Genomic DNA, 16592 nt, shown 5'->3' on the forward strand with positions numbered 1-16592 from the left:
TAACATTATGAATAAAAGACCGTTCCACTAAACATGTCAATTTGTTTTTTATGAAAATTTTATAACTAAAAAAAAGTTAATTATGTTTTAGCCTTAATACTTATTTTGTTTTTTTTTTCAAAGTTATTCTATCTTTTTTAAAAATTTAAAATTATCTTATATTATGTAAAAACGATTCAAGTTAGTTTTTTTTTTCTGCTGATGACGTTAAAAATTCTAACAGTGTATCTATTCTTTAGTACAAATTAAATGAGTTGTCCACTTTTTTATTATGTGACACGTTAAGGTAAATGTTTATAAAAAAAATTAAAAGTAATTTTTTTATGGTATTTTAAATGTTTCTTTTACATCTATCTTTACATGTGATTTATTTACAAATTACATTCATAGTAGGTTATTACACAAACAACAAATATATATAAAAAATTATCATAAATAAATTCCTAACATAGCAAAGGATATAAAATAAATAATTTTGTTAAAAATTTATAAATAATTCAAAATTTCAATTAACTGTAAATATATAAAAAGTTATATAAACCATATACAAATTTATACATAAAAAAAGACATTTGACAAATAAAATATTAATTTACATCTTTCGAAAGATTTATATCTATGACATTTATGATTTAAATTGTAATTAGATTTATAAGCAAATATAAGAATGATGAATTAGAATAAATTTATTACAATTCAAATTTACACATTTATACATATCATAGTATAATAATTTCCTTTCAATTTCTTATCACATGATATCTTAGATCATCAATAAAGTAAGGAATGTGTGTTATAACATAAGTTTGAATAATTATTACATAAATAAAACAATGATTAACACATAATCTCATATGTATAAGTATAATCATATTTCATAACTATTCCATCAATGTCAACAAGAATGATCATATATAATTCACTTAAAAATGATCACTCTAAACCATGATGAGTTTAAACATCGTTCTACACTCATTTCAAGTCAACCTTGATTCTTCAAACTCAGTATGTATACTTATCTTCACATCAAGCTTGTATATGAAGATAAGTAAAATTATATATTGAAATTGTTAGAATCCCTGCAACGGAATTATTAGCGTGGGATAACAAACCAAGAGGGGGGGGGGGGGTGAATTGGTTATATTCCTTTTTCGTGCCTTTTAATATTTTTTTCAAATTTACTTACAAAGCAGATAATTAAACTGAATTAAATAGAGTAAGGAAAAGAGAAAAATTGCACAAGTGATTTTATCCTGGTTCAGATCACAAAGATCTTACGTCCAGTCGCTTATCTCAAAACCAAGATAAACCTTTTTCCACTAAACACAAAACAATTACAATTAATAATCACGCAGAAAATTAACTTGTAAGAGTTTAGAATACCACCTCTCTTGAAACCACAAGAGATGAACTTACACCTCCTTTGAGTCTTCACAAAGGATGACCACTTCCTTCGAATACTTCACGAAGGATGATTCTCTTCCAAGCACTTCCTCAGACGCACCAAGGATGAGCAAGCTATTCCTCTGTCACCGCAGTAGCACTTCTCAGCTTTGCAGACAAGAGTTTCTTTAGCTTCAGTACAAACACTACGTTCTCAATGATATCAGATGTTTCAAGCACAAGGGAAGAGTCATTTTCGAAAGAAACAGTGAGCCAATTTATAGACTCAGACCAATACTCTTCCATTTTACGAAAACTGGCCATTTAACGCATTTAATCGATTAATATTAGTATTAATCGATTAAAATGAGTATAACGACTAGTTTTTCAAACCTGAAACCTCCAACGGCTAGTGTTAATCGATTAATCCAGATTTTAATCGATTAAAGCTAGTGTTAATCAATTATTCCAGAGCCATTTGGGTTTTCAGTGCTAGCCTCGTTTTAATCGATTAAAACTAGGTTTAATCGATTAAAACCGCTTGTGTTTGATTCTAAACAGCAATTTATCATATAGAGAATACAAGAATCAAACCCTATTACATTTTTGAGCACTAATACATCAATTATGATTATTACAAAAGCTTTCAATAATAAGAGATCTTCAATTTGTCTTCTTGGATCATGTGTTGTGCAATTATGTACATTATCAAAACTCTGCCTTTAATTTTTTGCTAACATTATATATTGAACAATTAATTCTATTATTCAAGTCATATTCAAAACTTAGTTTGAGAGAAGTCTATACCTTAATATGTATAATCTAGTTAGATGTCAACTTCTCGACAATAATATTTAATTTAGAACATTTTGAAACAATCATTCATTAACAAAACACTCAAATACATATATTAAATATATTAAAGTAGTTCTTAATCAAAATGCAATCCCTACATAGAAACTAAAGTCTAGTGACCTAGTCATCTATCCTACAATTTTATCAACATCATAAACAACTTATAATGTTTATCTTCAAAGAAAATTTTCTAGATCTAAACTTGAAAACTACTTAAAACATATAAACTTTGAACAAAATATCTAAACATAACAAAGTATAGAAACTAGAGACTAATGACCAAGCCATTTTCACGTCCAAATCATTTATGTTACTTTTCCATCAAAATTAAAAATAACTTTTCTTACTTACAATGCTTATCTTAAAAAAAAAATTCAAATCCAAGTAATAAAGTTACTTAAAGTCTAAAAACCTAGAAAAAAATATCCAAACATAACAAAATTTTAGTATATATAAAAAATATTGATTACAAAATAATAAATAAAATAAAAGGAAGAAAAAAAAATGTATAAACTAATTAGAAACTTATTTCATTTAAAAATCTTATTAAGAAAAATGTTTCGTGTTCTCTTGAAAAATAGGGAATAGGATGGAGTAATTTTTTACCAACCACATATTGACACGTAATCAATGTTCAAATGTTGTCAAAATAATGTTGTCTAAATATCATTATCTATTTTACAAAGAAAAAGATTCCAGAGATGAAATTAAAGAGAAGAGAAAATAATAATTGTTTTCTTTATGGTAGAAGAGATGGATGAAGAATTTAAATTTATTAATGTTAATTTAATATACAGAATTAAAGAAAATTAATAGAATACTTTAAATTTTTTTTAATATATACCCTATTAATTAGAAGTTAAAATGTATTCAAAACTATAAATTAAATAAATTTCAATAAATAAGAAATTAAACTTATTTAATATATGTAATTTAGATTAGATGGTTTGTTTATATTAAGAAATAAACTTCAATCTTAACCCAATTGAGAAGATATTTTTAAAAGATGAAGTTTGTAACCAAAAGAATATATTATTAACAATTTTAAGAGAAAATTGATATAAGTTTGAAATATTTGCACTTAATCAAATTTGGTTTGTCAAACTAAATTAAATGAAAATTTAATTTCTCAATATTTTAGTTAATGTTCATTTAAGTTTACATTTTTAATGTCTTTTATTGGATATGAAATGATCCTACTTCTATTCTATATAGCACTTTCATGGATGTTTTTCCGTCTAGGCAAGGGAATTTCTAGAAGCCTTATTACATTTGGAATCAAAGGAATGTTTGGAGTTCTAACAAATTTTCTGGTTAGCATTTAATTTGGTTTAGAAACTTTTAATACGGCGTTCCAGTTTTTATCGGTTCTGTAATGAATATGTCAGCAATTATATTTCATATTTTAGACCATTTTTTAAGGTTTTCACAAATTAAAAAATAATTAATTATTGTTCAACGTCAAATGACTAAAAAAAATAAATGTACATTTAAAAAATTGATTTTAGTTTTAATCGTTTCCTTAATTAAAGTCTAAATATTTTATAAATTGATTATTTTCATTTGAAATTTTATTAAAGAGTTGTTCTATTTAATATTTATAATATTTTTTATTTTTATCTAAATATCTTGTCATTGAATTTTATCATAAGATGTCGTAATAGCGTAGTTTTTCGTAATATTGAAATTTATAGGATGTTAAATTTTTTATTAAATTACTTATTTTTTTAATTTAAAATTTTTGATTGGATGAAAAAAATAGTCAAATAAATATTTAAAGTAAGTGTTACATATTTAAAGTTAACTAATAATTAATAAACACACACATTATGGTTTGATGATATTTTATTTATAATATATTTATATTTATTAAAATAAAATAATTAATTTGTATGATAAACTTTGAATATGATGAGATTATGCAATTAGTTTATAAATATTAAAGAAAATAGAAATTGTGATTTATGTTTGGCATGAGATAACCTTCTCTCTATATTAGTTAGAAAGTGAGGGAAAGGTTCTTGATAATTTTATTTGTATTTTAAATAGAAATAAATTGTTATAAAATAATGATTAAATATCTTATAAAAAAAAAGTAAAAATAGCTTAATTTTTTTGAGTTGTATTGAACTTTAATGAATATAAAAAATTTACATATAATTTATTTAATTTCCTACTCTGTAATTCATTTAGCCAAGTGAAGAGAAGTTTATTTAGTTTAATTTTTCTTATTTTTATCATCAAATTAACAAATTTTTAGTTATACTTTTTCATTTATTTATATTTCTTTCTTCCCTATTTTCAAACAAAAATACAAAAGAAAATTACTGGATAAAACAAGAAAACCATATGAAAAAAAAATACTAAGCAGTACATTTATTGTAAATTATACAAAGTTATCTCATTAAAATTGCTATAAATAGATTTTTATGGAATAATTTAGTGAAATAAATATAATTCTTTTTTTGTAGTTCGCAAGACTCTCTGTATATTTATTGAAGTTGTTGAGAGATTGAACTGATTAGCAGGGAAGACCAATAGCAGCATGTGCACGTTTTAAGTTTTTTCTTCCTTCTTAGCTACAAGTCAAACTGGGGCTATCACTCTCCATTCAGCTACTAACCCAACAAACACAAACAGCATTTTCCATGCTGCTTCAGTTACAGTTCAGAACAAAGTTCTTCTTTTCAATTTCTGAGAACCGAACACAGACATGTTTTTTCTGGCCTCATCAAATCATTAAACGGATTTGAACTTGTCCTTGTCTGCTCCAATCATTCTTGGACAGGTGTACTTTTAGCTCAACATCTTATATCTCTCACCACTTCTTTGTAATAAAAAGCTCCCCTTTTCCTTGGATTTTATTGATTCAATAATGCCATCTTTCTTCCTTTCTTTCTTGGACTGTGTTTGGGTCCTGCCATTGGACAACTGAATGAAACTAGTTGATCTTTGCAAATCTGGTCTTTTTTCGAGGATTCTCAAGATTGTAATGTACTGTAATTTGTAGTACAAGTTGTAAGCTTTTGGAGTGGCAAAGTTGTTGCAATTATGAGTGGTAATGGAAGGAAGAGGCGCCATTTCAGCAGAATCCATGCATTCTCTTGTGGGAAAGCTTCATTCAAAGGGGAGCATTCACTTATAGGGGGTCCTGGATTCTCAAGGATAGTGTACTGCAACGAGGCAGAACGTGGTGAGGGGAGTTTTGTGAGTTATGGTGACAATTATGTGAGTACTACTAAGTATACAGTGGCTACTTTCCTACCCAAGTCCTTGTTTGAGCAATTCCGGAGGGTGGCCAATTTTTACTTCCTTGTCTGTGCAATTCTGTCTTTTTTCCCGGTTTCTCCTTACTCGGCTGTCAGCAATGTTATTCCTCTTGTTGTTGTGGTTGCTGCTACAATGGGGAAAGAGGCTGTTGAGGATTGGAGGAGGAAGAAGCAGGTAATGTTCTGATGACTGTGTCTGCTTTTGGTTCAGAATTGTGGTTAAGATGCTGTTCTGTAATTGTTCTGTTCTCTGTGCAAATTGAACATGGTTGATTTTGCCGACAGATGTTATTTATTATTTTAAGAACTGGTTTTGGGATCTGGTGAGGTTTACTGTAGTGAGGGAATTGTGAGGGGGAAAGTGCCCTATGTGCTGAGTACATGCCCATTCTGATGAGAATTATTTTAGGAATATCTACATGTGAGTGGATAAATGCAAAATTTTGGTACTTTTGATACTTTTGTCTGTTCAAACGGGTACATATTCGCGACTCGGATACATTTTATTTTTCCATCTTAGCAGATGCTGAAGTTCTGGTATAAATGCTTTCATGGAGCTTCTTTTTTGGCTGAAGTTTATTTGTACTAAAGTAAAAGATTACTTAAGTCCTAGTATATTTCGGTCAGTATGTGAATTAATATAATTTGAAAGATTATTTCTCATTTTGTGAAAGAGAGAAGAGATAATGGTAATATTGTGTTGTTTTGTGTCAACTTTTACTTTCTGGAAAATTCTTTTGATTGCTCTCTTTTTACGCTGCTATTAATTACTGTTAGGCCTGTAATGTAGTCTTGTGATTTCATCAGGATATAGATATGAATAATAGAAAGGTTAAAATGCACCATGGAGATGGTGTTTTTGACTATTCTAAATGGAAGGATTTGAAAGTTGGAGACATAGTAAAGGTTGAAAAGGATGAATTTTTCCCTGCTGATTTAATCTTACTTTCATCAAGCTATGATGATGCAATTTGCTATGTTGAGACCATGAATCTTGATGGGGAAACAAATCTAAAAGTTAAACAAGCACTTGAAGAAACATCAAAGCTGCAAGAAGACTCAAGCTATCAAAATTTCAAGGCTATCATCAAATGCGAAGATCCAAATGCAAATTTGTACTCATTTGTAGGCAATTTGGAGCTTGAAGATCAATTGCATCCTCTAGCACCTCAGCAGCTGCTGCTTAGGGACTCAAAGCTAAGGAACACTGAGTTTATCTATGGTGCGGTAATCTTCACAGGCCATGATACAAAGGTTATGCAGAATTCAACAGAACCTCCTTCCAAGAGAAGCACAGTTGAGAAACGGATGGATAAAATTATTTACTTTCTCTTCTTTGTCTTATTTTTAATATCTTTTGTTGGTTCAATTTTCTTCGGGATAGCAACTAGGGAAGACCTTGAAAATGGAGTTATGAAGCGATGGTACCTCAGACCAGATAATACCACAATTTACTTTGATCCAAAGAAAGCACCAGTTGCAGCAATGCTGCATTTCTTGACTGCACTAATGTTGTATAGTTACTTGATTCCAATTTCTCTGTACGTTTCCATTGAAATTGTGAAAGTTCTTCAAAGCATTTTCATCAACCAGGATTTGCATATGTATTATGAGGAAACTGACAGGCCAGCTCATGCTCGTACCTCAAATTTGAATGAAGAACTTGGCCAAGTTGACACTATACTTTCAGATAAAACAGGAACTTTGACTTGCAACTCTATGGAATTCGTCAAGTGTTCTATTGCTGGGATTGCCTATGGCCAAGGAGTTACAGAAGTTGAGAGAGCTCTAGCCAAGCAAAAAGGATTACCTATAGGTGAAGAGTTGACAGAAGATGGCTATGTTCCAAAGACTTCTGAAGTAAAGTCTTCCGTTAAAGGTTTTAACTTTATGGATGAAAGGATCACAAAAGGAAATTGGATCAATGAACCTCATGCCGATGTAATCCACAGGTTCCTGCAGTTGTTGGCTGTATGCCATACTGCAATACCTGAAGTTGATGAAGAAAATGGTAGAGTTTCATATGAAGCTGAGTCACCTGATGAGGCAGCTTTTGTGGTTGCAGCCAGAGAACTTGGGTTTGAGTTTTATGAAAGGACACAGACAACTATCTCACTGCGTGAGTTCAATCCCAAATCAGGCAAAACAACTGAAAGGTGAGGTTTTTGTCCTTGTATGTGTGTGCTTGTTCTCCTATATCTAACCTTTACCTTCCACATTAATCTTGGAGATCAGGTTGTGCATAAAGGAATAAAATTTCACTTTTGCAGGTCCTACAAACTTTTGAATATACTAGAGTTTAGTAGCACAAGAAAGCGGATGTCTGTAATTGTAAGAGATGAGGAGGGGAAATTGCTACTATTTAGCAAAGGAGCAGACAGGTTTGTGATCTTGTTCATTATTTTTATTCCTAGTTAGGGGTTCAACCTTGAGTTGGATAAGCTATTTGATGTGGTATTTAAGCCTTGAAGCTTTCCCACCAAATGGACTAGTCATTTTACGTTAACCACTTTTTCAAACAAAGCATAACCTACTTTTGTTTTGAAGTATGAATACAGATAAGGCATGGTTATCTTAAACTAGGTGAGTATCATTTGCATCATGTTTCAGGTGTTCAAAATCTTAAATTTCTTTTTGATTGTGGCTTTTACTGTCAGTGTCATGTTTGAACGACTTGGAAGGAATGGAAGGGAGTTTGAAGAGAAGACTAAGCAGCACATTGATGAATATGCTGATGCTGGTCTGAGGACCTTGATACTTGCATATCGGGAACTTGGTGAAGAAGAGTACAATATATTCAATAAAGAATTTATGGAGGCCAACAACTTAGTAAGTGCAGATAGAGAGCAAATTGTGGAGGAAGTATCAGAAATGATTGAGAAGGAGTTAATTCTTCTTGGTGCTACTGCGGTTGAAGACAAGCTTCAAAATGGGGTATGTTAAGCAATGACCAAATTTCTTTTCTTTTAATGCGACACTGAAACTGCTTGAGCATTCAGCAGAGCTTGTGGCTTTCAATTTTTCTACTTCATATGTGTGCTTTAAAAATTGTATGCTGTCATTAAAGCTTGTAATTACTCTTTATGGTATGTTTTTATGAATCTGTTTGTGTAAAACAGGTTCCTGAATGCATCGACAAGCTAGCTCAGGCAGGAATTAAGCTATGGGTTCTGACTGGTGATAAAATGGAGACAGCAATCAATGTTGGGTAAGTTCAAAGTATATCAATAGATTGTTACTTCTCCTTTGTGATACTCACTGATTGAATAACTTTGTGTGACTGCAGCTATGCATGTAGTTTGCTCAGACAAGGAATGAAGCAAATTATAATCAGTTCAGAAACTCTAGAAATCAAATCATTGGAGAAAGTGGAGGACAAGTCTGCTGCAGCAGCGGTAAACCCCAACTCTAATTTCTTCATGTTATATGATTGAAAGAAAGCAGAACGTATAACAGTTTTATCCCATGAACAAGACATTTAATTCAAGGCACATGCATTAGAAAGTCCTTTATGATTAGATGCATGACTTTGATGGAAGATTTATGATTCTTTAGGCAATCAAGGCAAGTGTTATTCTTCAACTAAAGAAAGGAAAGGAATTACTTGCTGAATATGATGAAAACTCCGAGGCATTAGCTCTTATCATTGATGGGAAGTCTCTCACTTATGCACTAGAAGATGATGTGAAGGACCTTTTCCTTGCACTTGCTGTTGGCTGTGCATCTGTCATATGCTGTCGTTCATCTCCCAAGCAGAAAGCACTCGTAAGTTTTTCAAGTACTTCACAGTTTTTGTACTTGCACTTGTTCAACCTGTTAAGGTCTTACTATTATGATACTACAGGTTACTAGACTGGTAAAGGTTAAAACTTGTAGCACAACTCTAGCAATTGGTGATGGAGCAAATGATGTTGGAATGCTTCAAGAAGCTGACATTGGGATTGGCATAAACGGTGTCGAAGGAATGCAGGTAAATCTGAAATGTCCTACTTTCAACAACAAAAATTTTCTTTCGATTTACCTTCCTATGAACACGACCCTTAATTTATTTTTTCTTCTCCTTCGTTTCTATAAAATTTTCAGGCAGTTATGTCCAGTGATATTTCCATTGCCCAATTTCGGTTTCTAGAGCGTTTACTACTTGTGCATGGACATTGGTGTTACAGAAGAATCTCATCAATGGTAACAAACTTGTCTTTGACAAAGTATATACGTTAAATCATAAAGCATAGGCTACTCCATTTAATATAATCACAAAGACTCTTCTCTAATTCCAACAGTTACAAGAAATCTAGTGTTCATATCAGTGCTTCAAACATATATTCCTTAGTTGGAACGAATATTTTGTGAAGCATGTGTTGCATGGTAACGTAAGTTCATAAACAGCCCTGTCTTTTGTGTGTACTAGTCAAATGTTTTGCCATTTTTATTCTGTTACTCTCACCACACATTCCTTCAATTAGTAAAACTGTCTTAACCACCCCTTTTTTTCATTTGGCAGATCTGCTACTTCTTTTACAAGAACATTGCCTTTGGCTTCACCCTCTTCTTCTATGAGATCTACGCCTCGTTCTCAGGGCAAGCTGCATACAATGATTGGTACCTCTCACTATATAACGTATTCTTCACTTCCCTTCCGGTAATTGCCTTAGGAGTATTTGACCAGGATGTTTCTGCTAGATTATGTCTCAAGGTACCAATTTAAATTCGATTACTGCTCTTTGTGCCATTATACATTCACCCCATAACATGTTTCTTAATGAATTATACTTTCAGTTCCCATTATTATATCAAGAAGGTGTGCAAAATGTGCTGTTCAGCTGGAAACGGATCCTCGGTTGGGTATTTAATGGAGTATTGAGTGCTACCGTAATATTCTTCTTCTGCATCAACGCAATGGAGAATCAAGCATTCCGCAAAGAAGGGGAAGTTGCTGATCTGGAAGTTCTTGGTGCAACCATGTACACTTGTGTGGTGTGGGTGGTGAATTCCCAAATGGCACTATCCATCAGTTACTTCACTTACATTCAGCATTTGTTCATATGGGGTGGCATTATTTTCTGGTACATATTCCTGATAGTGTATGGAACAATGGACCCCACTGTATCAACGACTGCCTATAAGGTATTGATTGAAGCTTGTGCACCAGCACCATCATACTGGCTCCTCACTTTGCTTGTGCTTGTTGCTTCACTCCTTCCATACTTGGCCTATGCTTCAATCCAAATGAGGTTCTTCCCCATGTTCCATCAGATGATACAGTGGATTCGAAATGATGGGCAAACGACTGACCCAGAATACGTTCATGTTGTCAGACAGAGATCAATAAAACACACAACAGTTGGCTTCACGGCTCGTTTTGAAGCATCAAAGAGTATTCAAGTTTGAACACAGTTAGCAAGCAAAACAGTGTTCTGTTTCTTTGTTGCATGAAAATGTTCCTGAACATGGATAGGCCTAGTATACATAGGTAATCAACCAATTACATACTCGGATTGTATATATTTAAGGTAGAGTTAATAAGAAATGTCAAATGATGCTCCTTAATAAGGGAAATCTTTAAAGGTAATAAATACTGTGGCTGAAAAAAATAAATGCTCCAATAAAAGATATATAAGATAAAAATAACTTTTAAATGATATATTATATACATCATAGATTTTTAATAATGATTCTGATACCATGTTAAAAGTAGATTTTAAGTCTAATCACACCTTTCCATACTTACGGTTTAAGGAACATTTTCAACCAGACTGTTTTTCAATCAAAGTAAGTTTTTGTATGGTTTGAAGATTGTTTATTGTATTTTTTATGGATTTATCATCAATATTGATGGGGTTAGTTGAGAAAAGTAATCTTTTCAACTCAATTAAGTTTATGTTAAATTTTTTTGTTTAAATATTTTGATTTAAGTTTCTAGATTTTGAGTGATTTTTTTGTTTGAGCTGAAACTTTTTTAAAGTTCGGAATTAAAGGAAAGATATATAAGTTTTTTTATAAAGAAAGATAATTTGGACGTGAAAGTGATTTGGTCATAACATCTAATTTTGAATTCTATGAAAGAATTATGTTTTGATTTGAAAACAATTTGAATGTTTGAAATGGAGTAAGAATGTAATTTGAGCTTTTGATAGGAGGAAGATGTTTTAGAATGTCTTAAATTTGGTATTCAATTGATATAATAATTAGATTATGCATTTTAAAATAAAAAAATTCTTAAAGTGAGTTTTAAATATGATTTAGATAAGAAAAGTTAGTTTTCTATATTTAGTTGAATTTAATGTGAATAGAAAATTATATTAAATTTGGATGAACAATTTAGGATTATATTGATCATTTAGTTTGTTTGAAAATTGTATTTGTTAAAGTGGTTCTGAATACGACTTTTCAATATAAATTTGGTTCTATAATATGTAGTTGATTTTCTGATATATTTGTTTAAAAAAAATTGAAACTCAACCCTTTTTTTTAGACTAGATTTTTTTCCTTAAAGTTATTGTTTTTCTTTTCTCTTTTTTTCTTTTTAATAATTAAATGCGAATATTTAATATAAGTGTAAATATAATATTAATTTATATATTTAATTTATTTTTAATTTTGTTTAAATGAATTATATAACATGAAAGTGTTTATAAAAAATGATTAAAATTATATAAATTTAATAAGGTCATAAATTTAGGATGACTATTTCAACATAACAATTCATTTTAAAAAGTAATTTAAATTAACATTTTATATTTCATATTATAAAATACAATTTAAATATTTTTATAATGTTATTTTACTCACAATTATATTTTAAATATTTTTAATTTAATACTTGTTATTATTACTCATAATTATATTTTATATAATTTTTAATAACATTCATATATTAAGATTACATATTAATAATGATTAATCATAACCACTTAATTCTTATTACAAATACTATTTAATAATTATTAACTTTCAACTTGATCTTCTCAAATTATATTAGATATAAAAATTAGGTTTAAACCTCTTTTTGGTCCCTAAGTTAAGAGCGGATGTTTAGTTTAGTCCCCGTTTTTAAAAATGTAAACCTTTGATTCTTAAGTTATAAAAAATGTATCAAATAAGTCCTTTTTTCATGTTCATGGTCAAAGTACAAAGAGCAATCTAAAGTGCTCTTATTATTAAGAAACAAATCAGAACAATCTAAAGATGTAGCAGTTGTTTAAAACCAACCAAAAACAGTATTTCAAGTTAAAAAAAAGACTCATTTGATACATTTTTTTATAACTTAGAGACCAAAGATTTACATTTTAAAAAACGGAGACTAAATTGAACATCCACTTATAACTTAGGGACAAAAAAGAAGTTTAAACTTAAAAATTATTAATCAAATTTATCTATTATGTAAAGAAATAAAAATAATAAATTGGAATTAGAGTTCAACCTGCCAAATTGGAGAACAGTGACGAGCAATCTAAACGAGTACAATAAAAAAGTCTAATTGTTAGGTATTTTGCTAATGTTTTATTGAGGGGTTTCTTTTCTACATAGGTTTATCGGAGAAAACTAAAGGAAACTTCTTTTAATAACATTTTTTTTTAATAATTTTTTTATAAATATATACGTGATAATTTATGATTAATATTTTTAAAATATTTTTTTAAATTTAAATTCAAATAAATTAATAAAATAATAATACATATATTTTTAAAAATAATTATCATCCAAAACTAAAATTGATGGATGAAAGGAGATCCAAGATGAATTCAAAACCACAAAATTAGGAACAAGACACAAAAAGTGCCTTGCCACCGCCATTTGTGCTCAACCACCTGACCCGTGCTATCTTAAATAAAAATAAAATAATATTTAACTATAAAATAAGTTGGATATATTATTTATATGTGTACAAATATTAGTATACATACATATATATATATATATATATATATATATATATATATATATAAATTTAATTTTGTAAAATTAATTTATGATACATAAATATATTAAAATAATAGAGGAGAAAAAAAGTATAGTTTGTAAAATTAATGCAAGGTATTTAAATTTAATTTTGTAAAATTAATGCAATATTAAAACATATCTCCTTTTGAAGTATGTGTTTCTTTATGTACTCCTTCATACGAAAAAAAACTAGAGAAATAAGTTACATTTAAAATCAACGTTTTGTTTTTCTTGTTACATTTGGTATTAAAAAGATAAGTTAAACTACCTAACATTACTTTACCAAAATTATGATTAGTTTTAAAATGATGAGAAAGCATGATAAAAATAGCACCAATACCAACAATGTTAATGACATAGGAATGAAACTTCTTAACGTTATTATTTAACGGATCAAAACCATTAACATTTCATGGCATCATACTAAATTAAGAACCTTCATGTTTTCTTCGTTATTAACCTCTCCCAATTTTGTGAGGATGGAACTCATGTGTTTAGTGCATGGTTTCCCATCTTGATATTGAATTCATGTCTTTTTATCACGCTCCAAAAGTATTGGATTGCTAACGTCAATCCAAACATTTTGTTTGGTTTTGTTAGCACTTTTGTTTGAAGGAGACATTTTACGTACCCATGTATTGCACATCCCTCTTACAATGTTGTTTTGTTGATTACATCGAGAACATGTCAAAACTTAAGGTTAATCAACTTCGCCAATTAAGAGACATTTTTGAAAAATTTGACAGAGATTCTGATGGTAGCCTAACCAATTTGGAACTAGTTGCGCTCCTTCGATCATTAGGGCTAAAGCCTTCAAGTGACCAAATCCATGTGTTATTAATGAACTTGGATTCAAACGGAAATGGATTCGTGGAGTTCGATGAGTTGGTGGATGCAATATTACGTAACATAAGCGCAAAGATATTATTGAACCAAGAAATGTTGCTTGGGGTATTTAAATATTTTGATCGTGACGGAAATGGTTTTATAACAGCCGCAGAACTAGCAGGGGCAATGGCCAAAATGGGTCAACCCCTTACATATAGAGAGCTTAGAGAGATGATCACAGAAGCAGACACAGATGGGGATGGTGTCATTAGCTTCAATGAGTTTGTCACTGTGATGGGTAGATCAGCCTCTGACTTCTTAGACTTTGCACTGTTGTAACCAAAGGTTCTTCATTGTAAACACGATTTTGCGAATTGGAACATGTTTCTTATCCTTCATCTTGTGCTAAAATCAGCCTTCATACAAAAAGGAAAGGAAAAGCTTCCTCATGTAAATCTTTTTCTTCAATTTTTCATATTTTCAGATTATGTAGCATTTTTTAGTAACTTTCGGAACATAATGTCATGTCATTCACAATTTCAGGAGAGTAATGTTCTGTTTAGTAAGGAATTATCCATTGTAATCAAATATTGATAGGAGACTTTTTTTTCCTTACGATGTGACCATAAGTTATGTTGGAAGAAATTTTATTATTTTAACTAATTTTCAAAAGAATGAGAGCAATATATTCACATATGAGAATTAAGTATTCCTAGATGAAAATCATACACATGTAGACTTTTTGAAATAATGGTTTAAGATTTGTTATAATATTAATATGTTAACAAAGCTTTTCTCTCATCCTCCAATTATCTTCTCTCTTTGTCTTCTCCTTTATTATAGCACCTCTTTTTCATCCATTAATAACATCTTTCTTATTTGCAGTGGTTTTGGTTGTTTATTGTTGATGACATATATTGTCTCAGTCTTTTGTCTCCTCTCTATGAGCTTTTCTTGGATGTTCATGACTTCTTCAATGTTATTATTTTTAGTGGTTCTAGTTACACTCATAGATGTAGCCAATATTGGGTTTTGGTGATTTGACATTGTCTTTAGTCACAACATTTCTTGTTTTCTATATGTGAAAGAAGCATTTGAAATAAGTCATAGTTCATGGTTATTAAAATTTGCATGTGGTTGAGATATTTTATTGGTTAACAACATTAGTAAACATGTGTTGGTTAGGAGTTTTTGTAGGAAAAAGTAGAGTTAGATAGAACAAAGTGAATGAGATTGAGGCACTTGAGATAATGGTTGATATTGTTAAGCAATGTACTGACATGTGATAAAAATGCTAGAAACAAATGGCATAGTTGAAAACTTAGAGAAAGCATGAGGTTTTATTGAAGGTAACCATACTAGGATTTTATAATATTCATTGTCTACCCCTCTTTAACTAAATGTATTCCTTTAATTCATTTATGAATTGTTTTATTTATATATTTTGTTGAAATTTTGTAAAATTTTTCTTTTGAATATGACATGTGAAATTGAGTTGAAAACATAAGAACAATTAATTTATCATAAGATATGGAGAAAACAAAAGAAAAATGTAAGGATTAATAGTTTTGACCCTTAACAACTTTTATTCCATCCTTTAATTGGTTTTTTAGTTTCCATAAATGCATAACATAATAATACCATATTGTAATCAAATAAGCATTACAATTGCAATGACAAGTTAAAACTTTGGATGTACATATTTGTTAAGACTTGCAAAGTAAATAGTTAAAATTGATTCATGATTTTGATATAATGTATGATCATGAGTATTGTGCAGTAAATAATGATGTTTGTCTTAATGGAAAGCCATTAGACTTATTGTGTGAGGTCAACTTATGAGTTTCTTCTTAAAACGTTCAAATGAGTAGTGAACATTTTTAATCAATGAAATTTTTTAAATGATTTTGTCGTCATGTTTTGTTTAATTTAAATTTTTGCCATTTAGTCACGAGACATGCCAAAATTAATGTTATAAATTTTCTTCTTAAAACGGTTCAAATGAGTAGTGGACATTTTTAATCAATGAAATTTTTTAAATAATTTTGTCGTCATGTTTTGCTTAATTTAATTTTTTCGTCATTTAGTCACAAGACATGCCAAAATCAATGTTATAAATTTTCTTCTTAAAACGCTCAAATGACTAGTGGACATTTTTAATCAATGAAATTTTTTAAATGATTTTGTCGTCATATTTTGCTTAATTTAAATTTTTGTCATTTAGTCACGAAATATGCCAAAATCAATGTTATAAATGTTCTTCTTAAAACGCTCAAATGAGTAGTGGACATTTTTAATCAATGAAATTTTTTAAAT

General features: G+C 29.7%; 2 protein-coding genes across 2 annotated transcripts; both read left to right on the top strand.

Moving 5' to 3' along the window:
• Window positions 1-4776: 4776 nt before the first annotated feature.
• LOC106756369 (putative phospholipid-transporting ATPase 9) lies at window positions 4777-11101 on the top strand. The gene is made up of 11 exons (XM_014638765.2): window positions 4777-5682; window positions 6315-7663; window positions 7778-7888; window positions 8165-8441; window positions 8627-8715; window positions 8794-8902; window positions 9063-9272; window positions 9352-9477; window positions 9591-9689; window positions 10009-10200; window positions 10284-11101. The coding sequence occupies exons 1-11, from the start codon at window positions 5290-5292 to the stop codon at window positions 10893-10895; spliced, it is 3567 nt and encodes a 1188-aa protein (XP_014494251.1). The 5' UTR covers window positions 4777-5289; the 3' UTR covers window positions 10896-11101.
• A 3031-nt stretch (window positions 11102-14132) lies between these two features.
• On the top strand, window positions 14133-14615 carry LOC106753627 (probable calcium-binding protein CML15). The gene has a single exon (XM_014635454.1). It carries the CDS (start codon window positions 14133-14135, stop codon window positions 14613-14615), a length of 483 nt encoding a protein of 160 aa, XP_014490940.1.
• Window positions 14616-16592: the final 1977 nt, after the last annotated feature.

Source organism: Vigna radiata, chromosome 2 (assembly GCF_000741045.1).
Source record: "Vigna radiata var. radiata cultivar VC1973A chromosome 2, Vradiata_ver6, whole genome shotgun sequence".
Classification (NCBI taxonomy): domain Eukaryota; kingdom Viridiplantae; phylum Streptophyta; class Magnoliopsida; order Fabales; family Fabaceae; genus Vigna; species Vigna radiata.

Excerpts from the sequence above, each read along its gene's own strand:
- LOC106753627 (XM_014635454.1), top strand. The coding sequence starts at position 14,133 with ATGTCAAAACTTAAGGTTAATCAACTTCGCCAATTAAGAGACATTTTT.
- LOC106756369 (XM_014638765.2), top strand. The coding sequence starts at position 5,290 with ATGAGTGGTAATGGAAGGAAGAGGCGCCATTTCAGCAGAATCCATGCA. Across the intron at positions 7,889-8,164 it reads TTTAGCAAAGGAGCAGACAG|TGTCATGTTTGAACGACTTG; the intron begins GTTTGTGATCTT and ends TTTTACTGTCAG. Across the intron at positions 9,478-9,590 it reads ACGGTGTCGAAGGAATGCAG|GCAGTTATGTCCAGTGATAT; the intron begins GTAAATCTGAAA and ends TAAAATTTTCAG.